The sequence below is a fragment of the Neltuma alba genome, unplaced genomic scaffold (assembly GCF_004799145.2).
Source record: "Neltuma alba isolate B1F8T4 unplaced genomic scaffold, ASM479914v2 tig00012131_pilon, whole genome shotgun sequence".
Classification (NCBI taxonomy): Eukaryota; Viridiplantae; Streptophyta; class Magnoliopsida; order Fabales; family Fabaceae; genus Neltuma; species Neltuma alba.
Genome location: NW_021636683.1, coordinates 276,285 through 300,200, shown reverse-complemented (window position 1 = coordinate 300,200; position 23,916 = coordinate 276,285). Strand labels below are relative to the sequence as shown.

The 23,916-nt window shown below is 34.2% G+C and overlaps 2 protein-coding genes across 15 annotated transcripts; one reads left to right on the top strand and one right to left on the bottom strand.

Annotated features, from left to right (window-relative positions):
- Positions 1 to 9,008: 9,008 nt before the first annotated feature.
- On the bottom strand, positions 9,009 to 14,413 carry LOC114723279 (putative disease resistance protein RGA3). Of its 14 annotated transcripts, none has more exons than XM_028909464.1 (6): positions 11,025 to 13,988; positions 10,766 to 10,836; positions 10,256 to 10,397; positions 10,086 to 10,135; positions 9,595 to 9,721; positions 9,009 to 9,305 (listed from the first exon to the last, which is right to left on the bottom strand). In XM_028909464.1, exon 1 carries the CDS (start codon positions 13,910 to 13,912, stop codon positions 11,048 to 11,050), a length of 2,865 nt encoding a protein of 954 aa, XP_028765297.1. In that variant the 5' UTR covers positions 13,913 to 13,988; the 3' UTR covers positions 9,009 to 9,305; positions 9,595 to 9,721; positions 10,086 to 10,135; positions 10,256 to 10,397; positions 10,766 to 10,836; positions 11,025 to 11,047. The 14 variants fall into 14 exon arrangements, 13 of the variants coding, with proteins under 13 accessions (XP_028765297.1, XP_028765300.1, XP_028765303.1 ...); XM_028909467.1 differs by having other exon boundaries at positions 10,107 to 10,135; XM_028909470.1 differs by adding an exon at positions 14,009 to 14,413 and having other exon boundaries at positions 9,595 to 10,397; positions 11,025 to 13,893.
- A 6,464-nt stretch (positions 14,414 to 20,877) lies between these two features.
- LOC114723298 (uncharacterized mitochondrial protein AtMg00810-like) lies at positions 20,878 to 21,876 on the top strand. Its single transcript, XM_028909491.1, has one exon. The coding sequence runs from the start codon at positions 20,878 to 20,880 to the stop codon at positions 21,874 to 21,876; it is 999 nt and encodes a 332-aa protein (XP_028765324.1).
- The last annotated feature ends 2,040 nt before the right edge of the window (positions 21,877 to 23,916 follow it).

Genomic DNA, 23,916 nt, shown 5'->3' with positions numbered 1-23,916 from the left:
CCTCAGAGCGATAGGTTGAAGAACTACGCGAGGCTGCGGTGTTTGATGATCAGATCCAGTAAAGGTGAGAGTGGAAAGACTACTATGTTCGCACAGTTAATGGCCTATAAAGGAGGAAAAAAGCCTTGGATTGGGAATGGTGACGGTATCTTCTGAAAATCTCAAATTATTGTGGATTTCTGACTTTGGATGCTAAGCTCCTGACCTTTCCTCACCGCATTGGACTTAACTCCAAGGCTAATTTGTCGTCACACACACGTACACATATGACATATTTCCTGTCTCCAGATTCCAGCGATGCTTCTTTAAATCTGAGCCCTTCACGTTTCAATCTGTTTGTCGGGACTTCCATGATCGTGACTATAAGGCTTGCTGGTAAAAATAAAAAATTAAAAAAAAAGGGCTACAAGGCTGAGGCTAATGCGTTGGAACATGAGACTTCCCCGGCCCTCAACTAGTACCTTTTTTTTCTTATTTATATACTCTTCCGCTTGTTAATATAAAACTCAGTTATTGACTTGGTTTTAATTATAAATATAAAATTTATTTATTATATTTATTAATTTTTTTTAAATTAGTCATATGGATACTCCTTCAACTATAATTAAGTAGAAGAGGAAGACAGGGCATTACGAAAGATGATTATGGTGTTTTAGGAAAAATATATTACATTTCTTATAATTAACTAACTTACCTAACTTCCTTAATCTAATCAAATTAGTTAAATTGGTCTTATATTAAAGACCGAAAGAGTATTAAAACAGATAATATATTAAATTTCTCATAAAATTCAAATAATTTTTAATATTATATATTACTCCTATGGTCCTATTTATGTGTAGAAAAAGAAAATATTTTGTGTCCTGTTTATAAAATATTGAGAGAAATTTTTCTTATAAATGTATAATTTTACTTTTCATTTATTATTATGTTGACTTTATTTATATGAGGTGTAGTATATATTACATAGAAATAAAATTAAAAGTTATTCGATTTTAAATAAAATTTAAGTTTTTTCTTAGTTTACATAATATTAAGAAAGTAACAGAAATAAATTTTAATATTGTATTAACTCTTATGTCTTTAATATCTTCATTAAATATGAGTAAGAAAATAAATAGTTAATGTTACTCCCCTAATCCTATTTATAGGTCACTTTTAATATATCTCACATAGATTAAGAAAAAATTTAAATTTTATTAACTCTTATTTAAAATTTAATAATTTTTTAATTTTATTCTTATTTAATATATATTACACTTCATATAAATAAAATCAATGTAATAATAAATAAAGGAGTTAAATTGTATATCCAAACAAAAAAAATTTCATTCAATATCTTGTAAATAGAATAAAAAATGTCTTTATGAATATAAATACAATAAGAGGAGTATTAAATAATTCTATACGTGATAGAGTGGTAAGTTATCAATCGTACGTGCATTGCCTTAAAGTTAAGGTTGGCAGATGATGATCCCGGGTTTCTTTTGAGGAAAGAGGAAGACGACAACGAGGAGATCATAACCGGTAAGAAGCTTTCGTTTTTGGTCATCAGTTTCATTCTGCAGGCTTTAACCATCTCTGTTTGTCACTTTCAGTTTCAAACTTCCTCGCAAAGTCTCAAAGTCAGTCCCTCCAGCCTTCCTCTCAGCTATCGGCGTTTATCTATGTGGGCAATGATGCCGAAGTGAAAGTGATCATGTTGAAGCTGTCATGTAGATTGTTCTTTCATTACGTGGATTAAGAAGGACGAAGGATTTTGTGTAAGTATGAACGATTTAGGAAGATCGAAAAGGCTCCTCTGTTTTCCGTAAGAGAAAACAGAGGCAAACGAAAGCTTTCAACGAGTAACAAATATATATATTTTATTGTTGACACTGTTTACTACAAAAGTACGAAATAAAACTTCCAGGAGGAACAACACTGTGCAATTAACTTGGCGTTTAAATTAATTTTTTGTCTTTCAAGTTTTAAGTGCAACTGAAACTGCAATAAGTAGATACAGGAAGGTAATGCTTCTAATTGTGAAAGTCCCGACTTGGGGCCTTGTAATAACCAACTCTTACGTCTAAAAGAATTCAAATTAATTGACAGCAATGCCTGGAATTGGGTTTGGGTGTCTGGAAAGGTGAGGAAGAAGAATCGGGAGAGAGTGGAGAAGTTGGACGTGTGGCTCTGGAATGGTGAGGAGTTGCCTTGAAAAAATTTAGTAAATACGTGAGCTGAGTTGGATGACGTGTGCAATTTTTGATGGTGTTAAATAATATTTTTTGCCAGGTAAGATAATTATTTTTTTTAGTGCCATGTAAGATAATTATTTGATCATTAAAATAAGTTATGTATGATAAGAATTAAATTATTAAATGTGAAAAAATGACAGAATAAATTATAAACAAGTTAAGATATCAGGAATTGAGTCACGCAATTATAAGTGGGTTAAAATAGTAAAAGACATAAAATATTGCCAGCTATACGTTTGAAGAGCACTCATATGAGACAATGAGCTATGAATCTGGTTATTTTATATATATATATATATATATATATATCTGTGTGTGTGTATCTGTGTGCGTGTGTTTGTTTGTATGTTTCTGTTCTTTCTATTTCTTCGGTCATGATTAAAACGCTGCGCATCTCATTCTTTCAGCAGCATGTGTTTCCGTACTTTCACCCGTAGGCTTAACAGTTCATATGAGGTCTTTGATTTTCTTCGATTTTGTCTTTTAAAAGAATAAAGTAAAATAAAGGGAATTTGGATTTTCAGTTATTCATAAAATCATTTTTGAAAAATCAAATAAATGAGAGAAAATTGGTTAAAAGTCTCTCTTTTGACAAATTAATCAATTGGGAAAATTGGTTAAAAGCCCCTCAAATGTTAGTAAGTGTAGTAGGAAAAAGATCATATTACCTTGATGGATGCTAATTGCATGTAACAGATCCTCAGTTACATATCACGGATTCTAATTGCTTATGGTGGATGCCTAATTGCATATAGGATATTATTTTGTATTGCAATTCCTAACTACATATTATTGATCCAAACTTGCATATTACTGATTCTAATTACATATTGCAGATACTTAGTTACATATAAGATTCTATTACATATTACATATCTTAATTGCATTTTGTTGATCCGAACTTGCATACTATTGGTTCTAATTGTACACTGCAAGTACTTGATTACATATTATGAATTCTAATTATATATAATTGATTCAAAGTTACATATTAGCGATTCATATTGCTTGTCATTGATTCAAATTTGCATAAATAAATTCTTTTGCTCAGTACTCACAAACAAATCCTTATGTACAAATTAACATGATGAAAGCGGGATCTGTCATATGCAATAAGCATTCGTACGTAGATAAGAATTTGTTTGTGAGTAGTACAGAAAGAAATTTTATGCTTTGGCTCAATGTACAGGAGACTTGCTTGATGGATCTTGTGCTCCGCGTCTAGTTATTGCAGAGAACAACTTCGACACATTTTGCAGCAATAACAAAGAGTGTTGGGTGTTGTATAGTTCTTATTATGTCTGATACGAGCTTTATCCTTTTTTCTTTCCTCTTGATCCTAACATCACAGGGCTCAACAACACTGGGATGGCTATTGTTTATCCGTGAATGTTTCAGTGTAATTGCTCTGAAAATAAAGATAAGTTTGTGTCTTTGTGGCACCGGAGGCTATCAAATATCGTCAACCTGTTCGAATTTTTGTTCTATCCTGAATAAAGATTCGAACTCAATACCTCGTAAATATTCAATAATTTTTATTACCATTATATTACTTAACCTTATAGCCAATATAATACAATAAATAGTTAAAATAATTAACCATCTCATTTTTTTTCCCCAGGGCCATTACAATTACTGTCATTCTTCATTGCCTTGTTATTTTATTAGTTTCAATATGAAAATCTTCTCTATCTCAAAAATATAAAGCAGATATTGTGAGTTACGTGGTCGTTTATTAGTTCATTTGAATTGTCTTCTCAAAAAGTATTATGCAGTCAGATTCCAAGAGAATCAGTCCAGATGGTTATATCTGTCATAGTGGAAGCTAATTCTACTTATATTTGACATCAGATTAATGAAGGCTTTTCAACTAATTTGAGGGTTCAATCAAAACACCAATTTAGTTAGCATATTAGTCAGCATAGAAATCATAATTTTGGTATATCTTCAACAGCATGCATGTAGTTACTAGTTTCTTTGTTAGATTTTTTTTTAATTTTAAAACTGAAAATTGAAAATAGAGTTTGATAAATTCCTATTTTAATATATTATTTGATATCTTTTTGGAGATATTTGTCAATTAAAATGGGATAATTTGTATTGATTGTGGATATTTTGAATTAAATATTGATTGTATGAATTAAATAGAGTTTGATAAATTCCTATTTTAATATATTATTTGATATCTTTTTGGAGATATTTGTCAATTAAAATGGGATAATTTGTATTGATTGTGGATATTTTGAATTAAATATTGATTGCATGAAATTAAAGATTTAAAAGAAAATCTTCTCATATTTTTATCTGCTCTTGGATAATTGATCTTGGGATTTATGATATTATCTTAATTTATCTTTTGCAGGCCTCAGAAAAGAAAATAAATATAAAAAGAAAACTAAAAGAAACAAAGAAAAAAATTTTAAAAAAATGGAGATGCAAACAACTTGAACGTCAAGATATCTTGTATTGAGAGATATTTTAAGAAAGACAACATCTATTTATTACAATAATTAACTTAACTTATTTTCTTAATTTTTTAAATTAGTCAATTAATTCTGATATTTAAGATCGGAGGTAGTGTTATATTATTTATATATTTATTGATTCATGGCAGAAGGCACCCATACACAGCCCCGCGGATACACACATACGCCGCCAATACCCTGGGAATTGATTCTTCAATTTCGCACCAAAAAAACTCGCCGCCAGAGAATTCGATTTCTGGGTTCCAGTTTTCTTCCTCTTCTTTTTTCCCCTTCGACCTCTATTTTATTTTTCCTGCATCTAATCTCCACACCCACGCTTGCTTCATGGATTCTCATTGCTTCAAACATATTGTGAGTTCTTCTAGAATCATGAGAGGCTAATCCCATTGTGCTTCTTGGAGATTGAGGAATAGTTTGAGCTTGAAACCTCAGGGGAGTATTTAGTTTTCTAATTAATTTTCTTGTGTTAGGAATATTCTTATTTGATTTGGAAACTGAGATTATGCCTTATAATTTCTGTTAATTGGATTTTTGCAGTTTAATTTGAGTTGTATTACGTGGGATTTGAATTTATATATTAATTCCTTTGCATTCATTGAAATTATTTTATCTGACATGTTGTTGAATTTTATAATTGAGATCTATTACAAATGAGTATCTACGTGAATTCTTTGAGAGAGAAACAAGTTTTGTTAACTCAATTTAAATTGCACATCAAACCTTAATAATTTGATTACTATCTACTCCTCTAGTCCTATTTATAGGACCTTTTTTATTCTATTTATAAGCCATTGAGAGAAATTTTTTTGTACGAATATACTCTTCTGGTCCTTAATATAAGACCCATTTAACTAATTTGATTAAATTAAGGAAGTTAGGTAAGTTAGTTAATTATAAAAAATGTGACACGTTTTTCCTAAAACACTATAATCATCTTTTTTAATACCCCATCTCCCTCTTCTATTTGATTATAGTTGAGGGAGTATCCATAGAGGTAATTTAGAGAAAACTGATAAATATGAAAAATGGGTCTTATATTTAAGACCAAAACTAATTTAACAATTGGGTTTTATATTAAGGACCGGAGGAGTACAATTTTACTTTTCATTTATTATTGTGTTGACTTTGTTTGCATGAGATATAATATATGTTAAATAGGGATAAAGTTAAAAAATTATTAAGTCTTCAATGAGAGTTAATGAAGTTTAAGGTTTTTTTTGGTCTGTGAAACATATTGGAAGTGCCTTATAAATAGGACAAGAAGAATAGCATTTAGAATAGTCGAGTGTTAAGTTTACTTGATTCAAACCGTGTTTGGGGCTTTTTTTTTTTTTTTCCTTTACTTGGTGCATTATTTTACTTTCATGTTTTTATAAAGTAAGGATAGTTATATTTCGTTTTTAAGAGGCACTCTTATTATTGATTTCTTAAAATTCAAATTTGCATTTATCATTTTCTCTTTATTAAAAATACCAAAAAAAAGTAGCTCAGATTTATTCCTTTATTTTCATAATTAATTTTATAAAAAGGAAAAAAAATCCCTTTTCAAACCCTTCATTTTTAATATTTTTATCACTTAGTTAACTTAAGAATTAATCAAAAGCTTCTCAAGAGACACGGTTCAAGTTGTGTTTTCCTACATAATCTGGTTTTGTTTTTTATTTAACTCAAGGTGACTAAAAAGTTCAAATTAGAGTTTAATAGAGATTTAGATAAGGAAAATCAAAATGGCAAACAGGACATTTAGAGGAAGATTGTTATTGCTTTAAACTTTTACCAGATTCTAATAATGGGAAAAGAACTAATTATTTTCCACCATACAAATATGAACCCTTTGAGTTTTTGACAATAATTTCAAAGACAAACATTGTAAAAATGTCAGGTCGTAAAAATACTTTTCTTTTTTCGCTAAATAATAAATGTGTATGGACTCTATGTTCAATACTACCATTACCTGAAAACTAGCGGTTCACTTTTAACGATTTAATATCTTTTTGTTTTTAATTCTGTCCAACAAGTTAAATGCAAGTTGACAAACTTCATTATAAAATCCATAGAAACTTTCTTTATAAATAAAAAATCCATAGAAACTTTAAGGTGATAATTTGCAAATTGACCAAATTGTTTATACTGCGTGGCAAGCAATTAACCAAGGCAATAAATATTATAAATTACAGAAATAAAATTCAATGATGATCCTCAAGAAACTTCAGCTTGAAAGTTCTTCCGTGTGATGATCTTTTATTGAGGGAGATCCAAAATGGTAGAAACCATGCAAAAATAATGTGGAATACCAAAAATATGATCTTAAATTTTTGAAAGGCCATGAAAATTTTGAAAGTTAACTTGGAAGCCAAATGTGCAAGCAGAAAAGACGTAGGAACCAGGCTTTGATGCTGATTAATGCAGCACAGGAAAAGGAAAAGGAAGAAAAGAGGTGAAGAGAAGGGGAAGAGAGAGACTAGAGGAGGAAGAACAGCAAGAAAGGAGGGAGAGATTAAGAAAAGGGAAAGGAAGAAAAGAGGTGAAGAGAAGGGGAAGAGAGAGATTAGAGGAGGAGGAACAGCAAGAAAAGAGGGAGAAATTAGAAAAATAAAGGGAAAAAGAGAATTTAGAGGAAGATAAACTAAATAATATGTTTATTCAAATCACAAGGTGTACAAAACAAATAAATTGAGATATTATTATAGGTCTTAACCTAACCCTAGAAATTGTTTATAGAAAACTCTAGAATCCTAGACTTGAAAGCAAATAATAATTAAAAGATAACAATCAAATTAAAATTAAAGCCAAATATTCCTTAATAATGATAAATATCCTTAATATCTGAAAATCATAATCAACCATGATTCCATATCCCATCAGTAGCCTTGCCACCCATAGTTTAATGAAATAATCATCCTTATCAAACATGATTGAATTGTTGCTTCCTGATAAACATCCAATAATCACCTCCTAAGATAATACATAGCTTCCCAATAACTTTTTTTATTTTTTATTTTTGAATTCTTGATTGCAGCATATTTCCCACATCTCTTATCTGTACTTGAAGAAAATGTGTGTACCTTGAATCCGACAGAGTGATCTAATCTACTCACATGATCAGTTTTTTTTTTTTTGGCTTTTTGGTTGAAACTCTGCGTTTTGCAAAAACACACAGGAGCACTGTTTGCCAAAATAATGTCATACCTGCCATACCATATAGTCATTTTTAACTAAGGATATTCAATTTGTCCTGTTCCGGTCCTGTGAATTCGGAACAGGACAAAAAAAATTTTGGGATGGGGTCATCCCGTCCCGTTCCATCCTGAGTGTTTTTTTAAAAAAATTATTTATTAATAATTATTATTGGATTATTCAATTTACTTATTGATAATAATTATTATTTTTATACTTATTTTTAACTCTTAAGTTGTAGTATCATCTCAACGAAATCTCCTTCCTCAATAAAATAATTCATAAAACTATTATATAATATTTTTTTATGGTATTTCTTTTACAATATTTTTTTATACTATATAATTAAGCTTTTTACATAATATTTCTTTATAATGTTTTTATCTTTAGAAACCCAATAAAAAATAAGCATTATAACAGAAAAAAATTTATACAAAAAAGTATAGCATATTTTTTTTAAAAAAAAAAGAAAAACGGGACAGGGCAGGATACGGGACAAAAATCCTGTCTTATCCCTATTTACCCGGATGGGACCGGGACCGTGACCACCTCTATCTTTAACTTCTAGTTTGTGTTGAGTGCATTGGACCCTTTAGATTTATTCGTGATAACACATCCCACCAGATTATGGAAGTTAGGGACCCATATAAACCAAGGTTAGTTTTTTTAAAAAAAATCTTGAGACAAAAACAAGAGTTAGAAGAATATTCAAGCGATGGGCCAATATATAGTTGCCCATGAAATTGATAAGAAATGGAATCAATGTTAACAGGGACGTAACCCTCACGTATTGCCATCAATTCTCTCTTCTTATACAGGCGAATGTATGATTTCTTTTCTTTTCTTTTTTTTTTAAATAAGTATGTGTGATTTCTTATTAGGCTATTATTCTGCCTTCCAAATAGTATATGTATGTCTCTGAAACTTATAAATTTCAAATATAAAAAAATAGACACAATTTTGAATCCAGTCCTTCTGTTGTGCAAGTCCCACAAGTTGAATTCACTTTGGTTTGTCAAATATCAAAGTGGAAAAATAAAACATAGAAGTATGCTTCTCTGCCTCTCTTTTATAATGTATAAAACAAAGTAAAAATGACAGCAGATTTAACGTGGAAAACCCTCTAATACTGAGGGAAAAAACCACGGGAAAAACATTTCACTATATCAAAAATCATTACAATGTTCTTAGAAATAGTACACATTTAAAGAAAAAAGATAAAACATAGCATGTAAACACTCCTAAAATTACAATCAGATGTGGCTGTTTTGCATAGTGCCGTATGAATTACAAACTCAACTTTATTTATGGTGACTCCACAACTTGAGCGATATTACTCTTTTCAATTCTTCTTTGCCAAATATATGAAACTTGAGATTTAAGAAAATATCAGCTCTTCACCCTGCAAAAAATCACAGACGTCAAAAGGTTCAAAATTGTTAGTTATGAATTCGCCATTTTATCAAAATATTCCCCACTAATTATAGGCAAATGAGAACTTAAGCATCTAATTATTCTACTTAATTAAGCATCTAATTATTCGATTTAATTCATTCATAACTCTACGGAATTAACCTCATGCGTATACTAGGCTTTTCATGTAAAGCACGTATATTATAGTTCAGTAACTAAAGAAGCATCTTCAGGCGCCACATAAATATTAACTACAGAAAAGATCAAGAGGGTGAGACCTGGACCCTATTCTCATTCGGCTTCAATCTTCTGAAAGCATATTGGTGGTTCTCTCCTATGAATATATAGTGGATGAAAGATCTATCAGATCTGAAGTCCGCTGCATTGGCTTTACTGTACACAAATCTGCATAATTTGTTGAGCCCAATGAAGCTTTCTTGTAAGGCCAGTGACTAAATAAGCATTGAACAAACAAAGTGAAATATGCAAGTTTTCAAGCTTGAACAGCAAGCGATGTAATTCATTGCAGTTGAATTCAAATTCAGAACAGGAATGGAGTTTCCTTATCACATTCATCCAATTCTGAAATTGAGTAATAAGCGAAAATCAATTAAAAATAAGAAGACAAGGTGATATAATTTTTTTTTTCCACCAAAAAAAAATTGTAACCCAATTTCTTTTGCTAGATACTATTCTTCAAAATAGGCTTTCATCACAAGTTTATACATATTAACCTTTTCATATTTCGACACGAAAACAAGTGACTTACAATGCAGTAAACATAACTCACAGGATCAACCTGAACATAACCATCTTGACCTGGAATTTTCATGGGTAAAAGATGGTAATTAGTGTTATTGATAATAACAAGGGACACAACAAACTATTATTGGAGCATAAGCTTAACATATTTGTTGACAAACTAGAATCCTTTCTTACTTGTCCGAGTTCTTAATTCTCTCCAACAACATTCAATAGATTTAAAGAACCCTTTCCATCATACATAGGATCAAGTATGTGCTGGTATGAGTAAGCTCAGGTGTCTAAAAAGTTTTCCTCTTACTTCATCCCAATTTGAGTACTTGCAAAGTTACAAAATAATTAACAGATCAGAATTCCTTCAGTTCTAAGTAAATGTTCCTAAAACTTTCGAATTTAAATTAAAACCATGAAATCATGATCATTGAGTAAGAAAAGGATTGAAATTAACTAAAGTAGCAGAGGAAGTGTCAAATTTGGAGTAGCCGGAGCACCCTTTAGTTGTTATCTAATTTTCATAAAAAGAGAGCAAATAAAAGTAATCGTCAAGTAATCGATTACCTCTTTGAATGTTTCCAAAGGTTTATAATCCAAGGAGTCGGACATAACCAGTTTGAAATTTAAAGGGTGCACAAGTCCGTTAACTGGCGAATACTATAGTAATCATCAAAGTAAGTAGCAATGGAGTACCTTATTTTAAAGATTCAGAGCGCAGAGCATGCTCTGTGAGGCTGCCTTCTCTTGGGAAAAAAAATGGTCAGCTGCAATGAAACGTTACTTTAGTAAGAGGAGTGGAGCTTAACAACTTGGAAGCTTTCTAATAATGAATTCTTATATGAAGGTGAAAACAACTTGAGTAGTATGTAATTGTTTTGATAAAGTAATTGTAGATATCATACGAGTTTTTGTTCTTGTTGTTTAATGGCATAATAGTTACTCATGAGTATACCTTTGGATGCATGCAATGAAGAGTTAGCTTTGACACCCATCGATCAATATATTTGGGATGTGATGAATTTTTAGCCACTCTGCTCCTGTACGTTTCTGGCATATTTCCTTTAAAAGTAGAGAACATCTATCCAGCCGTAGTGTTTGTAAATTAGTGAGGCAAGACATTTCGGCTGGAAATGACTTCAAGTTTGCACAAAACCAAATCTCTATAACTCGTAGTGATTGGAGATCACAAATCCACTCTGGTAAAGCCATGAGGTGATCACAACAAACAAATTCGATTGTTTGGAGAGAATGTAGGCAACAAAGGTCTTGGCACTGCATGTTATAATCTTCATCAACATACTGTGAATCAAGTTTGAAAATACTCAATTTTTCGAGTGTGGCAGATAGATTTTGCATATGAAGAAATGGTTTCTCTAGACTTGAAAATCCCACAATATAGAGATGTTTAAGAGAGGAGAGATTTTGCATCCATTCCTCTGGTAATGCTTCCATTTCTATCCGTCCAATGTGAAGAGACTTGAGCATGGAAAGAGATGGAGTCATATCATGTGATGTTGACGGCCCAATTGTGCTCACTCTTAATGTGTCTACCAATGGCTTTATGCTGGAGTTGATTAATTCCAAATGCCTCGCGAGATTTGGAAAAGTAGGCATGCATCTTAAGTTTGGGCAGTTACGAATTTCCAATGCTGAAAGATGTGAAAATGGAGGCAGTGAATCATGCCACTCGTTATCTCTTGTATTTTGGACATTTGCCTCCCTTTGCCATCCCCTTAAACTTCTACAGGTGTCAATTGTTAATTGCACCAAAGATGGGAAGAAGTTGGCTGATGATGAACATCCTTTATAGTATATGCACTCCAATTTATCCATCCCCTCTATGTGAAGAGTCTTGAGAGAAACAAAGCCTTCTAACGCTGGCAAGTATTGACAATTTTTGGATTCAAAAAACTCTAATTGTACAAGATTTGCACATGACAAAAGCCAATCAGATAGACATACCCCAGGGTACCGGTTTATTTCTAGTGTCTTCAAATTTTGATGAGGGTGAAGATTTTCTAGTAACTGCATGGCATCACTTTTTTCCATCTTGGGATCGTCTCCCCAATCCAGGGACAAGGAAATGAGGTTTTTCTTTGTTTTCAAATTAATATTTTTGGACTCCTCCTCTACATCCCTTACTGAATCAAGTTTGTTGATGGCTAATCTACCTTTGAGGTCAAGATCTTTCAATTCATTCAATTTGGCTTTCTTTATCTCCTTATCATCATTACCTACTATGAAATGTGACAACCTCTGCATACAAGTCATCTTGCCCAACCCCATAGGCATTCCATCATCAAAGGCCTTGCAACCTAGTATATCAAGGCGGCGCAACTTTACCAACTTCGTGATAATATCTCCAGAAAATTTCAAATTAACACAGCGGGTCAATCTAAATGTTTGTAAATTGACTAAGTTACCAAAACTCTTGGGCAAACAAGTCAAATGGTAACAACGATAAAGATTAAGATGCCTCAAATGGATCATTTTACCTATTGATTTAGACAAATATCTCATCCCACAGTTTGACAAATCTAGACTCCGTAAGCATTTTAACACAAATAAATTGGTTTGATCCCTTCCATATGTTTTCTTCATTTCATGAAAGGTTCTCAATCTACCTAGATTCAGCACATTTAGTAACCTACTGGAGTCATAGTTTTTAGAAAGAGCATGTCTAGGACACCTTGGAACGTCTTTTCCTCCCTCAATGTATATGTCAAAGCTAGCAGCAACTGATTGGGACAAGTCATGCATCAAATCATGCATTTTAAAATATTTTATTTCTTCTGATTCATCCGTCTTAACATCTTGCAAGAATGACTTCATCAATAAAACACGAACATACTCTTCACCCACGTCTTCTAGACAGTGTGCCTCGTCTTTATTTTCAAGGAAGCCTTGTGCCATCCACATATCAATCAATTCATCCTTTTCATATTCCCAATCTTTTGGATATAAAGAACAATAAGCAAAACACTGTTTTAATTCAGTTGCTAGACTGTCATAACTCAACTTTAAAATTGGCATAATTAAATCATTATTGTCATGTGGCTTCCAAAAGTCACGTTTCAAGAGATCTTCCCAGTCAGTTTCCCGCAATTTTGATCGCAACAAACCTCCCATAACTCTTACTGCCAGCGGAACACCCTTACATTTTTCTGCAATTTTTTGGCCAACAGACTCCAGATTTGGGGTCATTATTTTATCATCGTCAAATGCCAATCTTTTCAACAAAGTCCAAGATTGGTCATTGTTCAATCCTTCCAAAAGATATGGCGTTTTTATACCCATTCTCTTGACTATCGCTTGATCACGTGTAGTCAACAAAATCTGGCTACCCTCAGCACCACACATCAAAACCTTCTTCAACTCTTCCCACTTTCTGGGAAAATCATCCCAAATATCATCTAAAACTAGCAAAAATTTTTGGCCATCTAAATGTAGTTTAAGCTTATTTTCAAGCAACTCTCGTCCTTGATTATCTTTTTCTTCCTTTTTAAGTAATGATTCTAGCATCAGTTTAACAAGCACATTTACATCAGAGCCTTGAGAAACACACACCCAAATTCGCTTGTGGAAAGAACGCTCCACGTCAGCATCGTTGTACACCAACTGGGCAAGAGCAGTTTTACCCAAACCCCCAATGCCGACAATAGCAACCAAGGAAACATTTTGATGGCTATTATCATCATTCAACAACAAATCAATTATGTCCTTCTTGTTTCCCTCCCTGCCAACCATCTCCTCTTGGAGCACAGAAGAACTAGTTTCCCTCCAGTTACTCTTCTCATGCTTCATTTCAACAACTCTTCCATCTAAATTCAATTTCGACATATTTTCAGCAACAGCATTAAATTTCCCTTTAATGTTTCTAATCTTGCGAGCAATTTTGTGACGAAAAGTGATTGGGTAGGAGCATGAGACACGTACCTTTACCTTTCCCTTTCCCTCTCCATCCCTCTGGCGCAGCAAATGCTGAGTGTGGATCTCATCAAGCACGTCATCTGCTTCGTAAAGCACATGTTTGAGTTTGGTTATCCAGCGCTGGATGCGTTGCTCAGTGTGCTGCTTTTGGTCAGCATCAGCTAGCACAGCCTTGATGTCTTCAACAGTTTCCTTCAGCCAATCAATCTCAGTCTTGACCCCATAAATGGAAGCAATCTCTCTGAATGCTGCTGAAGCCAACATGTTGATGAGACTTGTAGCCACTCCATATGGTACTTGTTCCGCCATCCTTCCTCCAATACACAAATCAAAGGGAGACTCTCTCTGGTGTTCGATGATTAGAAACAAGTTGAGGAGAAAGTGCAGGAGAAGAGAAGACTTAAAAGCACTCAACTAACTCTACCATATGATATTTAACTTCATTGATAGAGAAATGACCATGGCAATTATTTTGGTGTCCCCACTGCACTGATTCATTGTCTCCCACTAAGGAAGAGGAAGTTTCCTGGAAATTGCCTATACGTCTGGCATCCATCAACTTTAAAAAAGTTTCGTGGAAACCTTGCAATAATTTCTCCCTTGTGGTGGCCCATGCAGTAAGGTTTAGAGAAACCAACGTCGTGCTGAAGTGAGAGAGAGATATATATACATATTTGTATCACAGAGACGCAGCTAAACTTAGAGAAAGTCCATGCCCAGTTTTTATTGAGATTTTTCTTCTTCTTTTTTCGGTGAATAAAGATAAACTAGTAAAAAAAAAATACAACCAGCTACGCTAAACCAGGCGAACTCGTCTTGGAGTCCCGATGCCCAGTAGACCCTTATGCAATTGCTCTTCCAAGACTATTGGAGGTATTACCCAAGATCTTTTCCTTTCAGACTGAAGGAAAGCTTGATGCCCCATCTTGTCTGCACAATCATTTGCTTCTCTGTATATAGCTTTGAACCTCAGTTGCCATTCTCTTCCCATTAGCTCTCTTGCTTCCTCTACTAATCCATTATATTCCTCTTGCGGTTGCTCCTTCTGAATTTCTTTTGTTGAGATTTTTCTGATAATTACATTTTATTATTTGTCCGCACTCTATGAAAACCCACCTTTTGTCAATTGTAGGTTGGCCCATAAAAGATCTTTGATTCTGGGTTTTGTTATATTCTGATGCTTTCTGGGCTAAATCCTTGGGAAATATTCATGGCTCATTTACAAAAATATATTATTATATAAAAGTAGAGTGTAAAACAAGATTTGATGAGAGACTATAAAGTGGCCTCACCAAAATACAGATAAATAGGTTTTATTTTTTTTTTTGTAAAAACCTAAATTTTATACACACCTCCCCTATCTATGCGTTCCTCATCCTATCATGATAAAATTTGACAGTTATCTCCTATAATGAATCTAGCACTTATCTCACATTAGTCTTAAAAAAATGTTTTAAACTTAAAACTAATGAGATTTATTTATTCCAAAGCTATTTATTTTTTATTTCCATTTGAATTGCATGAAATAACTTCCTTGGTTTTGAAAATCATGGCATGTATAACATCCATGATATATTTTTAAAATTTGAAATTTACATTAGTCTTGTAGTGTTAATAAATATTTTAAATTTTAAATTAAATAACATAAGCTATACATATAACTTTCTAATCCTGTTAACCAATTATCTTTTTATTTATACAGTTTCAACAATTTAAAAAGATATTTAATTTCTCTCTCATACGACCTTCATATTTTTATTTATTGGTCGCTTCTTCAATAATTTTAAATAGAAAAATAAATGTGAGCATTTTTTTATAGTTGGGTTTTAATTTGACTAAATTTTTCACAAGAGACCACTCTACCAAATAATAGGTTTTACCAAATAATAAAATATTAAAATAAAGCTATATATATTACATACTTTGAAATCTAATGGATATTCAATTCTTGAAATTATGTTGAAATTATAATTTATAAAAAAAATATTATCTTCAACTAACTATTTTATGGTAATTCAACTTTTTATATGATATAAAAGGTCATAAATTCATACCCATACATTATCGCATGGCTACTGAACTAGTTTTGAAAATAACAGTAGCGCAGAAATCGTATCTTGTTCCTTCTCTGGTTTCATCATCAACAGTATCCATGTGTTAAAACTTAGTACAAACTCGTTAGCACGTGAGAAGCACATGGTAGCAAGTCCAACGTCCAGTTTCGAAATTCTTGGTCTCTATCTTATCGTCTTTGCTTAGTTTACCCAGTCAAGTAGGTTAGTTCCTATTATTTTGGTGATTTATTTTATTCTGAATAAAGAGGGAGTGCTAGCAAGATTTCAGGAGATATTTTAGGAATAAGTTGAAAGCCTTGAGTTATAAAAGGCAGCTGATGTATTCGTTTATGTTAGAAAGAAATAAAAAGCATTCCTGATAAGTTCGTTGTCTTTTGCTCTTTATTTTCCTTCTCTGTTTTGTTTCATGGTATCCGAGCCAGGTTTGGATAACAACGTTATTTTGTTGCTGAAATGGAGCCTTCAAACGGAGGAAATGGACACCTTGGAATGGAGAAGCTAGTCGGTGAAGGGAATTGAAAGACGACGCGCAGCGGAAAACGACATAAAATTTTAAGACTTCCAACCCCTTGCCCGGATCTACCGATCGCGTTTAAGTTAGGTAGTAAGAAGCATTACCTTCGGTGTTCGATTTCCTGGTGACTCGATGATTCGGCCGTTCAGGATGCTTCTGCTCGCCTCCTTCGTCGTTCGAAGTCGACAACTTCGGTCGGCTTCCTCTACCGGTATCCATACTAGTAGCCCTCAACCTCGAACGGCGTGCTAGCACCTATGCCCGTCTAGGGTTTTCGAAATCCGTCCTCTCTCTCCTCTCTTAGGCCGTCTCTTATCTGTCAGTTCTCTCACTCCTAAACCCTAGCTCCTCATATCAAATATATAGGATGCTATATAGGTTTAATTAATAATATTTAATTTCGAAATTAACTCTAAATTAATTCCGAAATTAATACAATATCAAATATTGCCTAATCAGATAAGAGAACAATTAAATAAATATGGTTTAAATTAAATCCGTCTCACAGATTTAATTCACTTATTTATTTAATAAAGAGATGACGGAATTTATATATTTAATTTATCCTTATAAATTAATATCTCTTATATTTATATATATATACGAATTTATATATATATATATACACGTCCACCCTATTTATTCATTGAATCTGGACATATCTTAGATTCAATGAATCTGGACATCATAACTCGTGTTGGGCTATTTTGTGTGCGACCCTGTAGGCCCATATGAAGTTGGCAGTGGGCCATTAACTATAATGACTCACAAGTCGTAAGCGGTCTCTAGCAAGACATCACGACTACCCAAAACATATGAGGATCATTGAACGATGCAACCTTTCATACAACCATATCACGTCCCTTTTGTCACACGACATTTTGGTCATGGATGAGGCATGGAGAACTTCATCCTCCTATTCATGACCGTTACTTTCTCGATCCCTGAGTAGTCTGAGTATAGAAACGGAACTACCTTCCATTATAGTATGGCCATACATTTCTCAGACTCACTCATCGAGGGGCCCAGTAATGTCTCTCTACGAATGTGAGGGACAAATTCCATCTTGACCATTCACATTCCTCCGCATGAAAAACCACTAAGTCTGAACATAGTCTTTATGATCACTCGGTCAAAAGTGACTTTTGACTAGGTCAAAGCTAAGCGTTTCTCATGTAGGAATCCATGATGATCTCAGGTCAAGGGCATAGTGACGTGGTTTGTATATGAGAGAAGCTTATGACTTAACCCATGCAGCTCTCTCATAGCGGGTCGGTCCAACACCTTGTACTCTTACATGTGCCTATGACTTTAATTTATATCTCTATATATCTTTAAAGTCATACTGGTCTTATTTCATCTTTGCTCCCATATAGATGACCGACCAGGGACATTTAGGATAAACCATGAGTTATCCAAGGATAGTCATCACAGTAAACATGCAAATAATATGATAACTTAATTAATAAATTCATAAATTAACAATGTTCAAAACAGAATGATTGGCCCCTAGGGCACAATTTCCAACAGTCGGCACCAATTACAAATATTGGCGGATGTGTATGGAGGCTTATCTTCAAGGACAGGACTTGTGGGAACTAGTTGTCGGCACTGATAAGATCCCCAGCGAAGATTCCAAACACTCCGAAGCAAGACGCAAATGGAAGATTAAGTGTGGAAAAGCTCTCTATGCACTAAGAACGTCCATTAGCAGGGAGTATATAGAACACGTTCGAGATGTTACGTCTCCGAAAGAGGTATGGGAGATTCTTGAGAGGCTCTTCACAAAGAAGAACACGGCACGACTGCAACTTTTGGAAAATGAGTTGGCTAGCCTAACTCAAGAAGGTATGACGATCTCAGAATATTTCTTACGAGTCAAAAGTGTGTGTGCTGAAATTTCAGAGATCGACAAGGATGAAAAGGTTAGTGAGTCGAGGTTGCGTCGTTATATTATACGTGGCCTACGGAAGGAATATGGACCCTTTGTCACCTCGATACAAGGGTGGCCAACACAACCTTCCATTGAAGAATTGGAAAACCTGCTCTCAAATCAAGAAGCCTATTACGTGCTTCAGGTGTGGCAAACCTGGGCACATAAAACGGTTCTGTCGAGTAAAACTCTCCAAAGCGAATGTGGCTAGCACCGAGGAGGATGATCAGCTCAAGTGGGAGCAATGCTTTACAGTTGAAGCAGTAGATCAGAAGTCCACGTTGAGCTTCGCTAATTATGCATCCAACAAGAGTACAGAATGGATAGTTGACTCAGGATGCTCCCACCATGTAACCGGTAATGAGACTCTGTTTTCAGAAATACATGAATATTGTGGAGACACAGTCGTGGTGACCGCCGACAATTCAACCCATCCCGTCACAAATGAAGGAGTAGTAATGGTTGAAGGCAATGGTCAAGAAAATATCAAGCTGCATGATGTGTATCACGTCCCAGGTGTGACTAAAAATTTAATGTCTGTTCCCCAGATCACTAACACTGGAAAGTATGTATTGTTTGGCCCAAAAGATGTAAAAATACTTGGTAATGTGAAAGAGATATCTGCTGATGTCCTTTTTTCTGGCAAAAAGAAAGGCTCGTTGTTTGTTCTATCAGCAGGGGAGGCCTATGTGAAGAAGACAAGTCAAACCGATAATGCAGCCATATGGCATGCTCGGTTGGGACACGTGGGATACCAGCTGTTGCAACAAATCTCCTCAAAAGGACTAGTGGACGGGATGCCAGGCTTGAAAAATGTTCGTGAAGATGTGATATGCCAAGGATGTCAATATGGCAAATCTCACCGACTTCCATTCAAAAGGTCATCAAACCGACGCTCCTCAATGCTAGAACTAGTTCATACAGATCTCATGGGACCAACAAAGACAGCAAGCTGTAGTGGACACCAGTACGTGATGGTGCTGGTAGATGATCACTCAAGGTTCACTTGGGTGAAATTCTTAAAGGAGAAAAGCGAGGCGTTGACTAAATTTGCAGAATTTAGAGAAGCAGTTGAGAAGGAGTTCGGGAAGAAAGTCAAGTGTCTCAGAAGTGATAATGGCGGAGAATACATGTCTGATGAATTTTTCAAGTACTGTGATACCCATGGTATTGCTCGGCAGATGAGATACCCCTCAGCAGAACGGGGTTGCTGAGAGGAAGTTGGCATATCTCACGTCTGTTTGTCTTTCATGGCTACATGACAAGAACCTCCCTAAAGAGCTGTGGGCAGAGGCGTTTCAGTGTGCATGCCATGTAATAAACAGGTTGCCAATCTGGCTAGGTACACAGAAGTCTTCTTTTGAGATTGTATATGGAGAAAAACCAAATGTTAATTACTTTAGAGTATTCGGGTCGATATGTTATGTTCATGTCCCTAAGAGTAATAGAACTAAACTTGACCCAAAGGCTAGGAGGTGTGTGTTTGTTGGATATGATCCGTGCAGGAAAGGTTGGAGGTGTATGGATCCAAAAACGAAGAAGTTCACAACTTCCAGGGACGTCGTGTTTGATGAAGTCTCAACAACGTTCCCAGCTCCTAAGTTAATTGCTCCAAACGACAGCAACACAGAACTTCGGTTTCCTGAAACAAGTGAGAAAATGACGAATGAGGATGCAGAAGAAGATAGGCAAATATCTCCCACAAACAGTGAACCCGAAGAGCAAGTAGTGAGACGTTCAACAAGGGAGAAGAAACAACCTCATTATCTAAGTGACTATGAAGTGAACACTTGCTCGGTTGCTGCATGTTTCTTTATGGGGGAGCAAAACGAAGGAGAGCCAGCTTGCTATGAAGAAGCAAAGGGAAATCCAGAGTGGGAAAAGGCCATGCGAGAAGAGATAAGTGCCTTAGACAAGAACGAAACATGGGAGTTAGTACCCAAACCAGAACATTGTGAACCTGTCACGTGCAAGTGGGTATTCAAACAGAAGAGAAAGTCTGATGGCACTATTGACAGGTACAAAACTCGTCTCGTAGCACGTGGTTTTTCTCAAAACTATGGGCTGGACTATGAAGAAACTTTCAGTCCCGTAGCAAAGATGGTGACCGTGAGAACTGTCATTTCCTTGGCTGCATACAAAGGGTGGAAGCTGTGGCAATTGGATGTGAAAAACGCGTTTCTCTATGGTGAATTAGACAGAGATGTGTTCATGCAACAACCTCCTGGGTTTATTTCCGAAAAGTTTCCAAGTCATGTGTGTCAACTGAAGAAGGCATTATACGGGTTTGAAGCAAGCTCCACGAGCTTGGTATGGAAAGGTAGCTCAGTTTCTTGCCTTCTGTGGGTTTAAGATGTCAGATGCAGATTCAAGTCTGTTTGTGAAGCTAAGGTCCAATGTGCAGCTGCTGGTTCTCTTGTACGTAGATGATATGATCATAACTGGAAATGATGAAACTGAAATTTCTAGCCTACGGAATGATCTAGCTCTGCGTTTTGACATGAAAAATCTAGGGGAAGTGAGTTGCTTTCTTGGCTTGGAGGTTGAGAAGACAGAACAAGGGTACTTTATGACACAGCAAGCTTATGCAAGGAGCCTCTTAGATCGTTTTGGTATGAGAGAGGCAAAAACAAAAGCCACTCCCATGGAACCAAACCTGAAGCTAAAGAAAGAGGAGGGAAAGATGTTGAAGAACCCGAAAAAGTACCGACAACTAGTAGGTAGTTTAATCTACCTGACTATTACGAGGCCAGAAATTTCATACTCAGTAGGCGTTATATCTCAGTTCATGCAAGAACCGAGAGTTCCTCACTTAGAAGCAGCAAAAAGAATCCTGCGTTACATAAAAGGGTCTCTTGAATACGGGCTCTTGTACAAGAAGAATACCAAGTTTGTGTTAGAAGGGTTCACAGACGCAGATTGGGCAGGAGATACAAATGACAGACATTCAACCTCTGGTTACTGTTTTAACGTCGGCTCAGCAGCAGTGTCATGGTGTAGCAAAAAGCAAGATATCGTTGCCTTGTCCAGCACCGAGGCGGAGTACGTGGCAGCTACAATGGCTGCTCAAGAGTGTGTGTGGTTAAAGAGACTGATCAAAGATATACTGCATGAAGACGAGTACACGGTGGAAATTAAGTGCGATAATGAGAGTGCTATCAAACTTGCACTAAATCCAGTGTTTCATGCTAGAACTAAACACATAGAAGTGCGCCATCACTTTATCCGTGAGAAGGTTCTGAACGAAGAGATAGAGCTTACTGGTGTTCGGACAGGAGCTCAAGTTGCAGATATATTCACCAAGGCTTTAGTGAAGCCTAAGTTTCAGAGTCTTCGTAAAGCACTCGAATAGAAGACCGGAAGTTTGTACTAAGGGGGAGTGTTAAAACTTAGTACAAACTCGTTAGCACGTGAGAAGCACATGGTAGCAAGTCCAACGTCCAGTTCCGAAATTCTTGGTCTCTATCTTATCGTCTTTGCTTAGTTTACCCAGTCAAGTAGGTTAGTTCCTATTATTTTGGTGATTTATTTTATTCTGAATAAAGAGGGAGTGCTAGCAAGATTTCAGGAGATATTTTAGGAATAAGTTGAAAGCCTTGAGTTATAAAAGGCAGCTGATGTATTCGTTTATGTTAGAAAGAAATAAAAAGCATTCCTGATAAGTTCGTTGTCTTTTGCTCTTTATTTTCCTTCTCTGTTTTGTTTCAGGTTGGCTCACAGGCCCAGTATCTTCATTTTTCACTCGTGACCATGGCGTTCGCTTATTTATCAGGCTATCAGCAACTAGAAGCAGAGTCCAAGGGAGTTTGGGTTTAATAAAAAAAATTAATTTCTTACAACATTATCAATTAAAATTTAAATCCTTCTTAAAAAAATGCCACATTTAATGCTATATTGTTTTTAATAAAAAGATGAGTTTATATAACACATATTATAATTTAATAATTTTTTAAATTAGTTGTGTGTTTTATATTGCTGAATAGAAATAATATTTTGTTTTATACATCTATGACATGGCTCTTTTAAGAGATGGGTACGTAAAAGTGTAAAACGCGTCAACATATGTAAATAAAGCAGTATTACTTTGGGGGTGTGGTCCAATATGCAAGGGCCACATCATTACATAAATCCTTTGGAGGTTTCCCAGATACAGGAAGAAAGGGACACATTAGTTTGAAGATAAGATTGCTTTAATCCAAATGTGACATGTGAGTGACTGCTTATTAACAATAATAACGCCTTGGCCTTCCCTTTTTTGGAAAAAAAAATTAGTACCGTTTTGTGATCACGATTACATCATTGTGATGTCACACCCATGGTAGATTAAAAATATTATATAACATTTCAAAAAGAGGAAAACTATTTTTAAAAAAATTAATCTCCTATTTAAAAATTTTATTGATGAAAGGGACTTAAATCAAAATATCAATATTTTGTATGCACAAAATTTGTAGATTACCAAACATCTTTTATGTATAAAAATTTATAAGATTCTTCTCATCAATAAAATTTTCAATAGGAATTTTTTCCTAATTTTTCTTTAAAGATTTCATTTATGCCAGGAAATAAATTAAACAGAAACGGCTTGCAAATTAATGAAACTATATTTTCCAATCATTAATATAATAATTTGAAAAAAAATATTATATAAATGTATGAGAGAGGGAAACTTACATTTTTATTGTGATGTCATGCCCATTTAATATTTTGTATATACAAAATTTGTAGCTGGTAAAAAAAAATACAAAATTTGTAGATTACAAACACTTTTTATGTATAAAAATTTATCAGATTCTTCAAATTAATAAAATTTTCAATAGGAATTTTTTCCCCAATTTTGCTTTAAAAGATTTCATTTATGCCAGGAAATAAATTAAACAGAAAGGCTTACAAATTAATGAAACTATATTTTCAATCATTAATATAATAATTTAGAAAATATTATATAAAATGATGTAATAAGAAATTGATTAAAAAAAAGATAGAGTAATAAATATGTAGAAAATGAAATTAATTTTTATTTTTGTCATTTTGTTCGTGATCCCGTCTCTTGTTATATGTTTCAACGTTATGTAGAGAAAGTATTTGCCACATAAAAAGATAATTACATAAAGGTCATGTCATGTCATCCAAAAAAATAAATTATGATATTTTTATTCAAATTAAAATTACTCTCGGTAAAGAGAGTATAAGAAACGTAAAATGCTACAAGACTATTACAATATTTTTATCCATTAAAATGCATGGAATGGAAGCATGCCATGGAATCCAACAGAATGAAAATGGTGATTGGCATGAGGGAGAAGCATTCGCCTTCATCCATGCATTCCTTCTGGAAAATTAACAAATTAAATCCCAAAACTTATTCCCACAATCTCTTTAAGGATTTTTT

What these genes read in the sequence shown, in the direction of transcription:
- LOC114723279 (XM_028909458.1), bottom strand. Translation starts at nt 13,912, where the DNA reads ATGTCGAAATTGAATTTAGATGGAAGAGTTGTTGAAATGAAGCATGAG.
- LOC114723298 (XM_028909491.1), top strand. Translation starts at nt 20,878, where the DNA reads ATGTCAGATGCAGATTCAAGTCTGTTTGTGAAGCTAAGGTCCAATGTG.